At 40.4% G+C, this 18,347-nt stretch overlaps 1 protein-coding gene across 3 annotated transcripts; it reads right to left on the reverse strand.

Annotated features, from left to right (window-relative positions):
• Positions 1 to 434: 434 nt before the first annotated feature.
• On the reverse strand, positions 435 to 15,005 carry c11h6orf136 (chromosome 11 C6orf136 homolog). 3 transcript variants are annotated; one of them, XM_028460643.1, is made up of 8 exons: positions 14,262 to 14,583; positions 12,553 to 12,634; positions 11,875 to 12,076; positions 8,122 to 8,745; positions 4,479 to 4,567; positions 4,182 to 4,382; positions 3,159 to 3,228; positions 435 to 610 (listed from the first exon to the last, which is right to left on the reverse strand). In XM_028460643.1, exons 3-8 carry the CDS (start codon positions 11,974 to 11,976, stop codon positions 467 to 469), a joined length of 1,230 nt encoding a protein of 409 aa, XP_028316444.1. In that variant the 5' UTR covers positions 11,977 to 12,076; positions 12,553 to 12,634; positions 14,262 to 14,583; the 3' UTR covers positions 435 to 466. The 3 variants fall into 3 exon arrangements, with proteins under 3 accessions (XP_028316444.1, XP_028316445.1, XP_028316443.1); XM_028460644.1 differs by lacking the exons at positions 12,553 to 12,634; positions 14,262 to 14,583 and adding an exon at positions 14,817 to 15,005; XM_028460642.1 differs by lacking the exon at positions 12,553 to 12,634 and having other exon boundaries at positions 14,262 to 14,579.
• Positions 15,006 to 18,347: the final 3,342 nt, after the last annotated feature.

Here is an 18,347-nt window from a genome sequence, read left to right on the forward strand (position 1 = left end):
TCTACAAATCTGTTTTTTGTATCAGTCTTAAGTAATATTCTAATTTTCTGAAATACTAAATTTGGGATTTTCATTAGTTGTCAGTTATAATCATCAATATTAAAATAAACATTTGAATTATACTGTATCAGTCTGTGTAATGAATGGATATGATAGACAAGTTTCACTTTTTGAATGGAAATACTGAAATAAATAATCTTTTTCATAATACTCTAATTTAATGACCAGCACCTGTGTTTATATCAGTACTCTGACACCTCTGCTGCTCTATTAATAGGACTATTGCCTGGAACACTAAGTGTGGGATGAACAGGAGGCAGATAAGCACTAATGATTTATTCTAGTTAGCACACGTTACAGTGGAAACACACACTTTATAGGTACAGCTGTTCCATAAAACCATTATTTATCTTTAACAGAGAAACAAAAACTGGTTTGAACATTTGACGTATTTATTTCTCTGGAATCATTTCCTGTTCTGTCTCAGTGAAGACAGGAGGAGGGGCAGCAGGTTGAGGGCGGGGCGGTTCTCCTGGAGTCCCAACGCCACCAGAGCCCCCGCCAGGAAGGACGTCACTCTGGGTAGAAGAGGGGGCCGAGCCGGCATCACCTGGAGTCAGCGCACGCACGCACACGCACACGCACACACACACACACACACACACACACACACACACACACACACACACACACACACACACACACACACACACACACCATTTTTTTTCTACAACTACACCAAACTCACCATATTTTAACCTATTTTCATCACTTTTTATTGACATATTTTTCTCCTTTTAATATATTTTTGCTACATTTCTCACATTTCTGACACTTCTACATCACATTTTAATAACATTTCTACACATTTTTTCCACTTTCCAGACATGTTCATCACTTATAAACCATTTCTACCACTTTTACACCTAATGTCACATGTTGATCCATTATTGTCACTTTTAACCTCTTTTTACCATATTTCATGATTATTTTTCATGCCCATTATTTACCAGTTTAAACTAATTGTTCCAATATTGACATTTTGAGCCCTTTTTACCACTTTTTCTGTCTGTTTTTGTCCACTCTAATTTACAACTTTAACCATTTCACCACCTTTTCTGGTCACATTTAAACCCATTTTATTTGTGATTAAAACCAGGATTTCCATCTTTAAGATGACTATAATAATAATAGTAAATTTCCTGGATAACAGTGGATATTATTCAGATAAGTAAGGGTTCTATTATCTCGTCTGGACTTAAGCGCTTTTTTGCGCGCCTGCAGTTACGCACTTCTCTCGTGTGCGTGTTCTCTGGTCCAGGCTGCTGACACGCCCACCGCACGTAAGGAGCCAAAAAGAGCATCTGTGAATGAAGGCGGGCTGAAGGAAAGGAGGTGGTGATGTCATTTTTTGGGGCTGTCTAGAAATCATGGAACCTGGAGTTTTACCAACGCTTGTAAATGTCATTGAAATCTGTGAAAATGATAAAGTTCACTTTTAATTTGAAACGCCTTCATTGATAAACAATGTAACAGGTTGATTTGATCAGATTATTGCAGTGCAATGAAAAGAGTTGAATCACTGTGACCAACGTGGACAGAAGTCTGTCTGTCACAGTTTTAATTCATCAGCAGCTGAGTGATCAAATGTTGTTTGTTCATAACCAAACACTCAGTGACAAACACTAAAATGGTTTTGTAAAATGAATAAAAAAAATCCAATAATTTCATTAACATCAGTGTTTGTAAAAACTGGAAAATGACATCAGATGAAGACTAAACCTATCACTGCTTTATTATTTGTTTTGTTGTTGAGTTTCACGTTTAGGTGATTAATATTCACCTTTCTCCAAACATTTGACTTAGATATTTAAAGCTACGGTAGGTAATTTTCTCCAGATACACTTTATAAGTTTTTGGTTAAAATTGTCTTTCTGTCCTGACAGAAATTAAAATGTTATGTTCTCTGAAAAAGAAATGAAGAAAATCCTCTGTAGCAGCTGTAAATCTGTAATCATTTCAACCAATGGAAAAAAACAAACAATTTTTTTAACCAATCCCGTATCTCTGTCTCATGTTATTCACCGCTGTTAACGCCAGAGGTGAGTTTACTCACGTTAGATCAGATCAGTATATTACGCAGAAAGCTGTGGACGAGCTGACTCGTGGCATCAACAGTGAAATGATAAGTTATGTGTGCATCAATGAAAGTGTGATTACCACCTCATATGGTTTGTCATATTGTTGGTTGTTACTCTTGTTGATGTAGTTTGGTTAGTTAATGTGAATGAAAGTCAGAGCGGTATGTGTGTGTTCATGGTAGCACACCTGTCTCACTACGTCAGTTCTACATACAGTACGTCATGTGTAGTTAAAAGTGTGTTTCTTTATGCACTTTTAACGTAGTGTTAGGATGGTTCACGTTTCAGCAGTAATTCATAGTGGTTAGTGTGTAGTGTTGTTACTCAGGCTGCTATTCAGTTAAGCTAATTCAGTGACAGGATGTACAGTCGTAGCATACATGTATATTTCACAACAAAAGCAGCCTGCTGGTTTCAGCTGTTAAGGGGTTTATATATTGATAATGATAAAAATGAGGTTCATTTATTATCCTAAACCACTGTCCACTTGACTTGTGAACTCATTTTACTCATTTAGGTATTGTTTATTCTCAGTAGTGAATAATTAAGATTTATATAAATAAACCTGATATTTATTTTGATAAACCAGGCTGTATTCTTTTCTGTACTCACGTACAACTTATTTTTCAGCCTATTTGAGAACCAATAAGAAAATCGATTAAAAAAAAAACGGATCGATAAGCAGTATCACAAAATCCTTATCAATATACATTCCTTTTTATTTGTGTATTTTACAGCTGATTATAGACATGGGTCAAACTGACCCGTTAGCATTAGAGATGCTAACAGAAAGCTAACACAAGAGGAAGGTTACGTTTAATAAAGCTTATTTATTAAAGGCTCAGTAATTGTGATTATTTGGAATTAAACTTTAGTAATTGAGAATGTAATTGTAATTTATTTAAGGGGTAAAACAATAATAATAATCATTTTGATTGTAATTGGAAAAAATGCTGGTCACTGTAATGGAGTTGCAATGGAATATGGATAATTGAAGTCAGTCCCTGGCTGTCGTACCTTTTCCACTTTGTGACAGTGAATGAGTCCGTCTGGTCCGAGGTAAAACGTGGAGAACGCATCGTAGGATCTGCAACAGATGAAGCCAAAGTAAAGATGTTTGGAAAGTTTCCTCAGAACCAGAACCAGGACCTCATTTATAAAAGTGTGCCGAGGTAAGCACACTTCAGCTGGCGTGAGCTAAAAACCAGGAAGTGCGTACAAATCTATTTTTTTATGATTTATAAACGAGGGTGCACGTACGTTCCACGCCTGTTTACATTTATAAATCACAATCAACTCGAACGTTGGCGTAAACTCTGCAGAAGCTCAATCGTCTTCCTCCCACTGATGCATCTTCCTCCCTCCCCCTCACGGGGGGTCCTGCCTTCAGATCTCGCTGGTCTTTGAAGATCCTCTCCCCCGGTGTATCCCGTGCACCACGTCATCCAGCAGTGCCAAATAAGCCACTGTGCGTCTTCACGCATAGAGTTCCTTTTTATAACAGCTACAGGTGTTGCAGCCAATTGATCAGCAGTTTTGAGCAATGATCATGTGATTTTGATTATTAATATTATTATTATTATTATTATTAATAATAATAATAATAATAATAATAATAATAATAATAATAATAATAATAATAATAATAATATAAAACTGTATTTGTAGGCGCGCATACGTCACTCACTCCCTGGGGCGTCAGTATAATTTTTTCCTCCTGCGTTTTCGCAAATACATCCTTCAAATAATGTGTGTTGTGAAATGTTCAATATGTTTGATTATTTCACACAAATTATAATAATTTCACAGAGCTGTTTTTAATTTCATCCTTCTCCTGTTGGGGGTGGAGTTTCCCCTTTCTCGTGATTTTGTGCATAAGGCAGGGTCAGAGTTGACGTGGAAGTGCGCACATTAAATCACCAGGTTTTATTTATATTCCAAATTTTGCTTATATGTGGCATACGCTTTCTTTTATAAATGAGGCCCCAGAACCAGAACCAGGACCAGAACCAGAGCCAGAACCAGGACCTGTGGAGTTACCTGTATAGGTGAGACTTGTCTTTGCACAGGAAATGGAACAGCAGAGAATGGAAGGGAAGGCCTTTGATCCTCCAGCGAGCTTTGATGGTTCCATCCTCCGTGTGTTTGGTGAGCTTCAGCACGTCCAGTCGAGCCTCAGCGTAGTAACACAGACACAGCAGACGCCATGACGACAGGGTGAGGTGGTAGAGCACACGCCCTCTGCACGCACGCACACGCACACACACACACACACACACGCACACACACAGAGAGTAAAGCTCTGAACTCAGCAGCAGTGTGAGCTAGGTCATCCACCTGGTCTTGACGTTGATGAGGCCATTGATGAACTCCACGTCCTCAGAGTACATGCTGTAGTCGTGCTTCGTCATGAAGAAACTGGGAAGCTGAAGAAGAATAGAAACATTAAACAGCCTCTCAGTGGTTTAAAGATGACATCAGTGAGTCAGTGGTCCTCATTTATCAACCGTTGGTTCACATCTGAGCGTACCATGTGTGTTCCATCATATTCACCAAACTTCAGTATTAAACTAACCTCAGCTGTGATTGGAGCATAAGCAGACACACATTAGGAACAGATATGAACACATTATTAAAACTAAATGAAATGAATTTAAAGAAAGCCCACGGTATTGTACGCATCAGGCACATAATGTGTTGGAGCTGCAGGTGGTTCACCTGGCCCTGGAACACTTTACGTCCTTGTCCAGTCAGACAACATGTCAGCAGTGGCACTAATAAACCAGCTCACTGCAGTAACTGGATGACATTACTCTGTCACCCAGCACCACAGTAACAAACTTAGACGTTATCTTTGATACTGACTTATCTTTTAACGCTCATATTAAACAAATCACAATAACAGCCTTCTTATACCTCCGTAATATCTCTAAAATCAGGAATATCTTGACCCAGAGTGATGCTGAAAAATGAATCCATGCATGTGTTACATCTAGATTAGATTATTGTAACTCTATACTGTCAGGATGTCCTAGTAACTCACTAAAAAGTCTCCTGTTAGCATACAAAGCTCTACATGATCTAGCTCCTGTGTATCTATAGAGACAGAATGTTCAGCTACCAGGCTCCTCCCCTTTGGAACCAGCTCCCAGTCTTAGTACAGGAGGCTGCTACTCTCTCCACCTTTAAAAATAAACTCAAAACCTATTGCATATATCATATGTTTTAGCATACAATATATGCTAAAGCACATATCATAACATATTCTGTTCACTAACCCCAAGACACATGCATGAGGTAACACCCTGAGGGGGGGTCACGTTGTGGTCAAACATAGCCTTTCTCCCAAAGATGTCACCCTTGTACATTAACGCTTTGAACCATCATCAGAAGGGGGGTCAGAATTGCTGTGCCCAGCTCGAGCTCAGGAGACTTACATTAACGCTACATCGAGCATACGCCGATGCGAGCAGCTGTTTGTCTGCTATAATGGCCCTAGGTAGGGCAGGGATCTGTCAAAACAGAGGCTATCCTACTGGGTGGTGATCACCATTATGCATACCTACATGGCCAGTGCTCTCCCTCCACCATCCAGGGTGAGATCTACCACATGGGCTTCTCTGAAGGGTGTATCCATTGAGGCGGGTTGTGCTGCAGCCTCGTGGACCTCACCCAGCACCTTTACCAGATTCTACAGGGTCAACATGGCAACGCCTCCTCCTCTGGGAGGGGTCTTTGCCATCAAACCCTCAGCATCCAGTGTGTGGGGTGGGTGGCCGGATTCCTCATGACACTGTTGACATTGCTCATCCAGTGCTAAAGCTCCGCCTCAAAAGTTTTACACCCTAATTTTTCCAGTTATTTATTGTAATTCAAGTCCAATGAATATCTTGAAATGTTACAAAGGTTAGAACTGAACATCCAGAGGTTAAAAAAAGGTTTAGTTTCCCAAAACTGAAAAATAATGTACATTTCAGAATTATTCAAATAGGCTTTTTTCAGGGAACATGAAGTGTGTTAATAATTTAAAGTAGCTCTGCAGCAATGAAGGTTGAATCAGCATTAAAAGCTGTTCTAGGTTACCTCCATCCCCCTCTGTCTGCAGAAAGCAGTGTTAGAACACACTTTGGTACCAGACCCTCATGAGCATCAGCTGAACAGTATTGTTTCAGAGTGCAGAATGATACAATAAACTGAATAATTTTCAGTAAAAAAACTGGAAATATGTGGTGTTCTAAAACTTTTGACCGGTAGTGTAGATATGCGGTGCTAAAGCACCGTCTCTGGCGGTCATCTAGGATTCATAGAACTATAGTTACGTACGTGACTTTCGTTCCGCTGAGAACACTAAATCCTCTGGTTTATTTCCATCTTGAGCTGGGACCACATGTTTTTATCACAACACTTGGGTGACGATCAGATACAGTATGTTTTGCAATTCAGATTTATACTGATTTGATAGAAAACAAATATTCTGATTTTTATTTCCCTATTTTCCTTTTCCCACACTTGTAGAATCACTATACGAGTCATAGTTAGGGCTGGGCAATATGGACATATGGATACATATTGATATATAAACTAGTAATTTAGCATTAGGACTAGTAGTGCTAGTAAAGATTGGAACTTTTACTAATAACATATTTTTTGTCTACTAGTACCACAGTAACACAAAATTATCTACTAGTTATTTGCTTTACTTTACAACCAAAAACATTTACTTGTAAAACTTTTTTGTTTACTAGTACTACTAATATACTTAAAATATCTCACTAATCAGGGTTCTCTCCAGTGCTTTTGAGGGTGGGGCCCCCGATGTTGTAATTTTGCTCCCCTACGGAGCGATGGCGCCCCCTACGTTCAGTTTTCAGCAACGTAGAGGTGATTTTCTGTTTTCTTCCTTTTTTATTCAATACAGTCGTAATAATTGTTTCACACTTGGGCAAAAAAAGGACTTTTTGATGTGCACAGGTTGTTTTAACTCTATTTTAATATGAATAACCCAAAAACACATTCATCAGCTGCACCATCATTAATACAGGCAATCTCATCAGATGTTCCCGTCTTTACCGGAGGACCCCTGCAGCCACTTAGCTGCCCCTGATGCTGCCTGTGTGCATCCTCCTCTTGTTAATTACCATCCAATATAAACAGTTCTGTACATAGCATGTAGCGCACATGTAGCTGCTTATCATGTTTATAACTCAGAACAGATCATTCTGGGGCGGTGTTTAGCTCAGTGGGTAGAGCGCCCGCCCCATGTACAGAGGCCATAGTTCCTCACCTGCAGCGGGTCCAGGTTCGATTCCCGGCCTGGGACCCTTTCCTGCGTGTCATTCCCTGCTCTCTCTGACCCCCTTCCTGTCAAGCAACTGTCATATAAAGGCCACTAGAGCCAAAAAAAATCCTTAAAAAAAAAAAAAAAAAAAAAAAAAAAGATCATTCTACATGTGTGCGCACTGACGTGAATACCGTCTGATTGAGGCTTAAAGAGACATTGGCTTCACCCTCCACATGTGTGTTTGTTCCAATATTACATCAGGTCCCACATAATACATCATTTAAATTTGAAAAGCCAGTGTTTGAATCAAAAGTTATTTCTTGTCTACACAGTGTGTGAGTATTTATTAGTGGAGGACCTATATATATATATATATATATATATAAACCAAGAATGAGTAACTCTCAAACTACATTCATCATCACCTTCACCAATTCAACAAATAACTCTTAGCTTTAAAGTAAGGCTGGAACAAAGATAAAAAAAAAAAAAAAACAACTTTAGCTTTATTTCGCTAAATTTGGCGCTCTGAGAATCAGACATTTCACGCGCCAAGCGATATCCCCTTAGGCTGTGAAAAAATACTGGTGAGAACCCTGCACATGCAGACATGGGAACAATTAATAACTAAATAAATTATGTTTTAAATATATATCTCTAACCACCTGGGGGAGCCCCAGCAGCGCTCATGTGTCTTACCTCCACCCTCAGCCTCTCAAACATCAGGGACAGTTTCTCCTCCTCTTCGTCACCGTCTCCATCAGCACACTCTCTTTCTGCTCTGCTTGGAGCGTTACACAAAGAGACGTGACGCAGCGACGGAGCTTCAGCGGGTGCTACACCATGTCCACGCAGCATGCCGCTGCCTGCTTCACATGCGTGTCCATGCACCAGATGGAGGCGTGTGGTGGGGCAGTGGAAGCAGTAAAATGTGGAGCCGTACATGTAGGGTGCAGGACATAGTTCCGTCTCAAAGAGGCTCCTGAAGCAGCCGTGCTCGCGTGTCTTTAACGTGTCCACGCTAATGTTGTCCTCTCTGCTGCCATCTACTGTGGTGAGGAAGAAGTACAACTCTCTTGCTGTGGGCTGTCTGAACAACGACAGGCGTGTGAGAGAGTGGAGGGCGTTGGCATCCCCCGGTGAGACCAGCAGACACACTGTGTGAGACTCCTCCCACTGCTCCTTTAGAAGGCTGACGTGTTGGTGAGGGTTGGACAGAGCCGGCAGCGCTATGTGCTGGTACCTCAAGCTGTTGGGCGGGGCGGGAGCCCACGCCGGTCGACTCAGGTGACGTGTCCCACACATCCATTGGCCACTGACAACCTGAAACCACACCAATCAGTACTTTAGTCACACGAGTCGTGACCACCAATCATCCAGAGGGAAAAGTTTCCCGTAAACACATGGATTGACACGATGACGGCCCGTCGCCATGCCAACAGCAGCTCATTCAAGCCCATTTATCCTTTTCCACCATCAACAGTAAAGATTTGTAAACATGTATTATTCTTTGTTGTGTGTTTTGCATGATTTCTTCTTTAGAAATAGTTTAAAACTTTTGGTAAAAATATTAAAGCTACTGGAGACATATTAGGGAACACTTTACCATATACTGTACATATCTGTCATTAGCATTAATAAAGTGTCATGAAGACTGTCATTAGTGTTGTTCACTAAATTATGACACCTTTGGAGCTACTGTATGTCGACATTTTGTGCAATCTGACGATATTAGATCATGAAGGATTTAAACATGATGACAATCTGCCAAATCACAGAGATCGTAAAACCGTATGTCGGGAACATTTTATCGCTCGTTTACACACTTCTTAAAGGGACAACATCCTGAATGTGGTTTAGCAACACTACAGAATGTAATCACACAATTCAGTCTTAATGAAGGAAAGTCAAAATGTAGTTATTGTGCTGCTAGTGATTAATAAAAGGGTCTTTGTGGCTCCACTGACTTTGACCCATTATTGTTTTTATTGTAAAACTATTGATAAAAAATAAACGGTTTATATCACCTATTGCCATTTAGAGGAAAAATATATAGATATGAATATTGGTCCATATCATCCAGGCCTAATGTAACCAAAGCAGTAACGTTTTATCTTGTAAAGGATATGATTGTATAAACTGTGTGAAATGAGGCGTTCAAACACTGTTTAAAGTATGATTTTATTAATATGTGTGTGAAAATCACTAGACTGATATGATGCCTTGTTATGTAGCAAGTGTTGCTAATGCTAATGCTACACTACTTTAGTTAAACAAAGTAACTATGTACTGTGACTAAAATAACTTGTCAGACTTTTAGTTTAATGGTAATTATACTTGGAACCAGTTTGATAAATTTCTTACATACAACTTTAAAAATATTTGAAAATAACCTTGTCTTAAATGATCTTTATGAATTTTTTCCATTTAGGACAATGATTATAAGTAAGTGATTTGGTTTGTTTTATTGGTAAATAACTTTAAAATAGTCGACATAATCTGAATCGAGATCGTGACTTTACAAAGAAAAAAAAAAAATATATATATATATATATCGAATAAAGACAAAAAGACAAAGATCTCCACTGTAAACACAATGTTGGTTAAGTTTGGTGCACTGCATTGTGGGATGTGGAGTCCTGCATTCAAGAGTTTTTACTTAATTCTTTCTGTGATTTATTGTGTTCAGACAAAGTGACTTCCATCACATTTCTGCTGTTTTCACTAGGGATGTAACGATTCACTCAACTCCCGATACGATTCGATTCACGATACTGGGTTCACGATACGATTCTCTCACGATTTATTTTACAAAATGGGTCTGTAGACAATTTTTTTTTTGGGAAAAAAACGAGAAAATACGGTACTATTTTCCTTTTATTTTTCATTGTCAAAAGAATCCCTTGATAAACTATTCAAAACAATGCAATTTAACTAAAAATAAATCTTGAATGAAATAAATAAAGGAATAATAGAAATGAAAATGAAGCCTATTCATTTAAACTCTGGTTCTATAATAAACAATGCAAAACTGCATAATAGTTATTTTTCTTTTAAAAGTACAACTGAAAATTTATTTTGTGCCTTAACAATTGGACTTTAAAAAAAAAAAACAAACCGTGATTACACTGATTTACGTCATATTTGTTTGGACCAGCAGAGGGCGCTGGTAATACAGTGATCGGTTGGCATGCAGATATCTTGCAGTGAAGAAGAGAAGCTATGCTAGCAGACAGAGCTAATAGAAAAATGTGACTTTTACAGATATTCAAGTAATATTACAGATATTCTTTCGGTGTTAAAGGGGTAATGAATCATTTATTAACATAGTGTAGAAGGCGGCCAGAAAGAAACTATTAGACTCCGCCCGCCGCCTACACTTGTGGATAAAAAAAGTACTGCGATTCAATTTTCAGAAAATCGCTATCAACCGTGATACCTATGAATCGATTTTTAACTGCCTTACGATTAATCGTTACATCCCTAGTTTTCACTGACTGATCACAGTGGAGATCAGAACAAACTTTCAATCTGCAAATTTGATTGATTGAGCAAATGATCCTAAGATTTAAAAAAAAGTGTTGTGCTTCAGCTGACAGTGCACTGTCCTCAGAGCAGATGAGTGAACAGAGAGAAAACAAATTAAGACAGGCTTGAAGCACAAGAACATGGATTATTCTTCTTCTTAAACGTGGATTATGTAAATAGATCCACTGCTTTCACACTGCGCACCTGTGTTTGACGTGCGTTTGTTTATTAATAAAAGCAGGTTTACCACTAAAACAAATGTAAATATGTCATTTGTATGAGGGAAAAATAGGTTTTAACTGTGGGTTTCAGGTCAGACTCTGATATAAATATATAATGTCTGTCGCACCTGTAGGTTTCACTTTTGCCTTGTCGGGTTTGGTAAACTAGTACAGTGCCCGTCGGAAGTATGTATTCATATAGTGGGCGCCCACATGACTCTAGCTCGCCACTGTGATTGGCTCTGGCCACACCGGAGCAGAGCTGTGCTGTGAAATAGATATAGATGGTGCGCGCACACACATAACTTTCTTGCTTTTATAGGTAGATAGGTCGATAAATAAAGTCATTCTCTAGTGTTGCTTCTTTGACCAATATGCTGAGTCATTAAAACACAATTTTTTAAAAAAATACTTTTTTGTCACTTCATGTATTTTCTTTTCTTAAAGAGTAACTAAACCCCAAACTGAATACATATGTATTTTGGTATTAAGGAGTGCTGTTTATTAATGAAATGTCAGAGTTACTGCCCTCTAAGGGTTGAGTTCTGCTATTACATCTAAATTCTGCTATTGGCTGAGACAGATTATCGTGAACATCGCACATCACCAGGCATTTTTTTTAAATTACCCCCCCACACACAGTGTCAGGTCAGCAGAAAGCAGGGGTTTAGTTACTCTTTAAATAATGAACAGCAAACATCACCTGTTTACCGCTGCACCTCCACCTGATGTGACTGAGATGGTTGAGGCTGCAGTGTCTAACCAGACCCATCAAGAAGGTAACGCCGCCTCCGCTGGACGCCATTCAGCACCAGCGTCACGGAAACGCACGCTGCCCGCTAACCATCACTCCCAGTAAACAGGACTCAGTGTGTTTCCCACTGACAGGACAGGACAAGACAAACCTGGGAGAAAGACAAGCACAGCACGTGGAAAATCAGCAGCAAATAATCAAAGTTAACTCACTCAGTGCCATTGACGAGATATCTAGTCATTTCAAATCCAAACGCTCAGTGCCATTGACGAGATATCTCATCATTTCAAATCCAAACGCTCAGTGCCATTGACGAGATATCTCGTCATTTGCATTTTTTCACGGGAATTACTAGAAAACACCCTGGCGGAGGTCCCTCATCAATATCTAAGCTGTGGGGTGATGTAGTGACCAACTGTGTCCTGAAGATGGCAGCAGTGTACCTTTAGATGAGAGATTAGCCACTGATGCTACCCAGCAAAGCAGGAAGAAGCAAGATTATGGCGCTACAGAGTGATATTGTGACATATCCAGCAGCTCACAGCTCCACATACTAGCACAGAACATGTGTGGACCTGAGTGGATTATGGATAATGTTGTGATCGTGAGATAAAACCATCAACTAACCGGGCCAAACGGGTCATCCCTGCGTGTCGGGGGGAGGACGGGAGGAAGGGTGGTGTCGAGGTGGATACAAAATACCCCCAGCCTGTGAGCCAGATAGCAAAATAATAGGTGACATGTAGGAGGTAGCAGCGCACCTTTGGATGAGAGATCATCCATGCTCCGCGGAGCTAAGAGGAAGAGAGTAAAGGAGTTTACGAGACAGAAAATGGCGCTACGTAAAGAGTTGATGTTCCCAGCAGCGCACAGCAGCGCACACTCCGACCAGAGCATGTGTGGAACTCATGGATAATGTGGCGATTGTGAAATAAAACCATAAAAAACGGGGTAAGTAGTGACACTCTGTATGTCTGGGAGGAGGAGGAAGTTGTGTGTGCAGACTGACGGGAGAGAAAGTTGGAGGAACGCCAAAATACAGTAAGAAATACATTCAACTCTGACCCAGATAGATAAATAATAATAATTTTGCCATCAAAGAACCAGTCTGGGTTTTTTTTTTGTTTTATATAAGGAAACAATGTTCAGATGTTAGATTTGTCACTAAAGCAAAAAAAAAAAAAGCTTTAAAGTCACTGACAGGGTTTTTTTTTTACAAAAAAGCTTTTTTCTCAGCTTTTTGCTCTGAAACTGAAGATTTCTGTAAAACTTGCTCTATTCAACAGCTGATTACAAAAGAGCAAAACGAGCCAGAAACAAATGTTTTTTTTTGATGAAAGTAGAGACTTCAATCTTTCAGAATCTGGTGTCAGATTTCAGATAGTCATTGTAGAAAATATTCTGTGGGTCTTTAAATCAGTCAAAATGCTCAAAAACGGCTGGTACTGAGGGGGTAGAAAATCTGAAAATGGCTGGAACTGAATGAGAAGTGAAAACATCAAAGGCATAAGCAGAACCCCTCTGAGGAAGACTGGCTGTTGACAGTTGAAACATGTCCGCAGATAAAAATGTCCTGAAAAACCGTGTCTGAAGAAACAAAACCTCAACTTAACAAAGATCAGTGAATTTGGAAATTTAGAAGGAGTGAAATATGTGGAACAGAGCTTTAAAGTGATGATCATTCCATTCATGTTTTCTCAGTAATTCTTATTATGAATCAAAAAAACATCCGGCATGCTGAATAGAAAGCTCTGATTTGTCCATCAGTCCCTGTATTATGAAAGGTTGTGGACTCGTATGGAGGGAATGAGCACTGAAACACAACCTACACACTGACCATCATCCTGTGTACGGACAACAATTGATGCTGTTTTGAAACTCAAGCAAATATTGATTTGACTTATTTTTCTTATTCTTCGTCTACAGCATTTTCCCAAACCGGTCTAATTTGGGATAAATAGTAATACTTTTGCACTATTTGGTAAAAATATCACATATAGGCCCTCAATATGTTCAAAGTGGAATAATAACTGATTTACCACTTAAATAAATATTTAGCAATTATTATCTAAAAAAAATACACATTCTCCTCCATATAAAGTAGAACCATATTCTATTAGTAATGTCAATAAAACTACAGATGTGATACATTAGCTTGTGTAATGTGATGATGTGAGAGTGTTCCTGGTTCTTCACATAAACAGAAGATGATATTATTGTCCTTAGAAACATGGAGACCATGTTTGGACCACATATCTACCTCGTTCCATCCCTTATATAGATCTATGGTGCTAACAGGCTAGGTGGTGCTACAGAGAAAAGCTCAGATATCTTACCGTTACCGGCCCACAATGGAACAATAGGTGATAAAGAGATGTTTAGGAGCTCCTCTCTACACACTGTACAATAATAACCCTTTATGTAGAAGGTTCTTCTACTTCTAGTTTACATTCCAGGGCTGCTCCCCGCTGTCCTCCACAGAACCCTGACCTCCTCCTCTTCTTCTTCTACGGTCTCTCTCTTTTTTCTTCTTCTTCTTCTACGGGAGTTATTTTGGCGGTTGGCAAACAACTACATGGTGCATTACCGCCACCTAGTGATGTGGAGTGTGGCTCTCAGTACCTGACTTCTCTTTTGCGAAAAAACCCCACAAACATTCTATATTCTATCCAACAAACCTATTTCCCTCAAAAATTGAAATAACAAATCATATTCTTTACCTTCAGATCTATGCCTCAATATCTCCAAACTAAACTGGCTTTTGATTCGCTCAACATTTTTAACCAAACTACCTCTTTCTATTTCATATTTCCCACATTCAGAAACAACATATTCCACTGTCATGTGTCCCTATTTTAAATAATGTGCTGTTCAGTCATGTGGAACCAAACCTTAGTCTTGACATTATTCTTCCTGTTCTTCTCATTTTCCCAACATTCCTCTGTATTCTGTAACATTGTCTTTGCCTCCTTTCCTTTCTCCTCTGTTTGATAATAGCCCTCACTTCTGTTTTGCTGAGCTTAATAAATTTATATGTCCATGCTTTGTGGCCTTCTTTGCTTTCTTGTCTGCGACTTCATTTCCACTCACCCCACTGTGTGCTGGAACCCATAGAACCCATAGAACCTATAGAACCCATAGAACCCCACTGACAGGCCCCTCATCCCACATCTAAAAAGCCCATCTGTACTTCCACCAGAAGGTCATTTCAACAATCATTAAAGATTAAAGCGATGGCTTAACGTCCTCTACCTATTGTAATACTTGTATTCACTGAAACCCCTCATTAACCCTTTTTGCTACTTGAATGTTAAATTCTGGAATGACAGATGCTCCTCCCACTCTACCTGATGAACTCTTAGATGCATCAGTTTAAACCTGCACATACCCATAATAATAAATATTTATATATTGCTGTGCATTTATCCTGTTATGTTGGTCTAATAAATTAAAATCAACATCTGGAAGTATCTAAGATGGGATTGCTGACACTGGCACTATAGGACTCACTTTTAATTGGTCAATTTTACATTATTTTGTTTGCTCTGTTTTTGTCCATGCAAAGCTTTTCACAAACTTCTATTCTTTATCCCAACAAGGCTTTAATACATATTGAGTGAGATGATGTTGTCCCTGACCTTGTAGATTAACCCAAAACATTAGCGCTAACGGCATTTCCCCATCTCTACCTGTAATGCTGCAGTAAGGCTAGTTTTAAAAGCTCCTGTGCAAAGTCTCTATGCTTGATATTGAATCTTGTCTAACTTTTGAAGACGTGATTGCTGCAGATCCACATACCACAACCATAATCCAAGACACAATAGCCTAAAGTGACCTCTTGTCTGCCCAGTGCCCCCCATTCACTACCCACCAAACATCTCATCATATTAAACACCTTTTTACATCTGTTCATTACTTTCTGAATGTGCACTGCCCAACACTTTGTTAAACCATATTCCTAAAAAATTAAACTGCTTTTGATTGTAAAGTTCAATTTCGATCTCACTTCCAATCAACAAAAAGGCTTCTTAATTCATATGATCACAAAAAATAAATAATTATAGTCGGTAACTTCAACATGAACTGGGACAAAAAAAATGAATAATGATTACTGACTACTGCAGCATAACCCAGTTTATAGATAAACCAACAACAATGACTTACAAACTAAAATTGATCTTGTGTTTACAAACAAACCCAAAAAAGGAACCCATACTTACAATTTTTTAACTGGAATATCTGATCATAATGCAATTTTCTGTTGTAGAAAACTTTCTAAATATCAATTACATAATTAATTGTTTGTCGGAGGGGGAGCGACATCTCAGTTTCTATGAGGTTGGCCAATTGAGCTCCGGCTAGTGCTGCACAGAGCTCCAAGCGGGGGATAGACTGTTGCCTTTTTGGGGCGACTCTGGATCTTGCCATCATGAAGGAGGTGTGGATAGAGTCTCCTGCATAGACTGTAAGGTCAGCGACTGCTGCATATGCTTTCTCCGAAGCGTCACAAAACACATGGAGGTCACACTTGACATCTGTACCTTCTACTGGGACAGGTGGGTAACAGCGAGGTATGGATACACTGCTGAGGAGCTCCAGCTCACTCTCCCAGGTGTCCCAGGATTCTCTGAGGACAGGAGGTATTTCGGGATCATCCCAGCCCCTTTTTTTGGACCAGAGCTGCTGTATTAGCACCTTGGCTCGGGTTGTGAATGGCACAATGAACCCTATTGGGTCATATTGACTAGCTAACACTTGATACGCTGTCCTCATTGTCAGCGCAGTGTACACTTATTCGGTACTGATAGCTAAGGGTATCAGCTGCACAGTTCCACCTCAGGCCTAAGGTGGGTTCAAGTAGGTCAGTACGGCTCTGGCTCAGCCACTGCTCCGTAGCTGAGGATCTTGCGTCGGTCGGAAGGTGAGTGACCACCGTGGATTGATTACTGGCCCACTGCCTGAGGTCAAACCCTCCCTCTGCCAGTAGGGTGCGCAACTGCTCGACTCTCTGCTTGGCTGTAGATACAGTAGGAAAACTCTCAAGGCAATTGTCAACATAGAAGGTCTGCTGTACAAACTGTAGCACTTCAAGATGGGTGTCCTGGTGATCACAAGCATGTTGCTGGAGCGCAAAAACGGCACAGCATGGGCTGCTTGTTGTACCAAATGGCAACACCTGCCACTCGTACACATCTGGTTGGTCTTCGCAGCGCAGGTCCCTCCAGATGAACCGGAGGAGTGGTCTGTCCTCAGGTAGCAGGCGGATTTGATGAAACATTCCACGAATGTCACTGCTTACTGCTACCTGGTGTTGCCTGAATCGAAGGAGGACCCCAACCAGTAATAGACCGAGCGTAGGCCCAGGTAGGAGCTGTTCATTCAGGGAGACATCTTGGAGCCGAAATGAACAATCAAAAACCAGGCGTGGTTTGTTGTTGTGGCACACCAGATGATGGGGTAAGTACCATGCTTCTGACGACTGTTCTCCGTCTTTTGGGTGGAGCTTCTTTACGTACCCAGCTTTAATGAGTTTGATGATCTCAGCTGAGTAGGTTGCTGCTTTCTCTGGATCCCTCTTGAGTCGTCTCTCTGTGGCCCTCAGATGAGCCATAACTGAGTGTACGGAGCTATTGAGTTTAGGTGCTCCCGGTTTCCTTAAGAGTGGGGTTGCGTACCGGTAGACTCCTTCCACTTTGAGTCGCTGTGTTTTGGTTTCCAGGAGGCTTATCGCGTCCTGGTCCTCACGAGAGCGGATGGCCAATTTCTCATTTTGGAAGGGCAAAACATCCAGTTGCCACAACCGTTCGACGTTCCGGTAGAGGAGGTCGTCTGGGCTGATGACTGAAGTGAAGAGACACTGCTGCACCGGAGATTGCTCTGGCACGCACCTCTTTGCGCCTTGCAGGGCCCATCCCAAGACAGTGTGAATTGCTATGGGTCCACCATTAGACCCTCTGCGGATTGGTTCAGTTGCCGTGATGAGGTGTACATGATCAGAACCAAGCAACACTAGTGGCCGTACCTTTTGGAAAAGCTGCAGCGGTACACCTCACAGGTGAGAGTGTCGTCTTTGAAGCATCTGTACAGGGTAGGTTTGTTCTACTAGATCCAGACCTGTGGCAGTAAATGCTCCCTGAACTTTGTACCACTTCCATGGGTTGGCTGTGGGGGAGATCTGGAAACTAACCTTTGAACCCTGAAGTTGTGTGACGTCTGTACGTACTGCATGTAGGGTGAGGGTCTCTGACTCTCCATTCAGCTGAAGCAGCTCGACAGCTGCTGGTAAGATCATAGTGCGTTGTGCGCCATCATCTAATACAGCAAATGTTTCCACCGAATTACAATTGTTGTGCAGCAAGACAGGAACCACCTTCAGGAGCACTTTGCTGGTCGTTATACTGGGTGTAAAGTAAACTCGACTC

This window comes from Gouania willdenowi, chromosome 11 (genome assembly GCF_900634775.1).
Source record: "Gouania willdenowi chromosome 11, fGouWil2.1, whole genome shotgun sequence".
Lineage (NCBI taxonomy): Eukaryota > Metazoa > Chordata > Actinopteri > Blenniiformes > Gobiesocidae > Gouania > Gouania willdenowi.

What these genes read in the sequence shown, in the direction of transcription:
- c11h6orf136 (XM_028460644.1), bottom strand. Translation starts at nt 11,976, where the DNA reads ATGGCGTCCAGCGGAGGCGGCGTTACCTTCTTGATGGGTCTGGTTAGA. An exon ending in TTGAGAGGCTGAGGGTGGAG is followed by an intron (nt 4,568 to 8,121) that starts GTAAGACACATG and finishes ATTCTTCTTCAG; the next exon opens with CTTCCCAGTTTCTTCATGAC. An exon ending in CTCATCAACGTCAAGACCAG is followed by an intron (nt 4,383 to 4,478) that starts GTGGATGACCTA and finishes GCGTGCGTGCAG; the next exon opens with AGGGCGTGTGCTCTACCACC.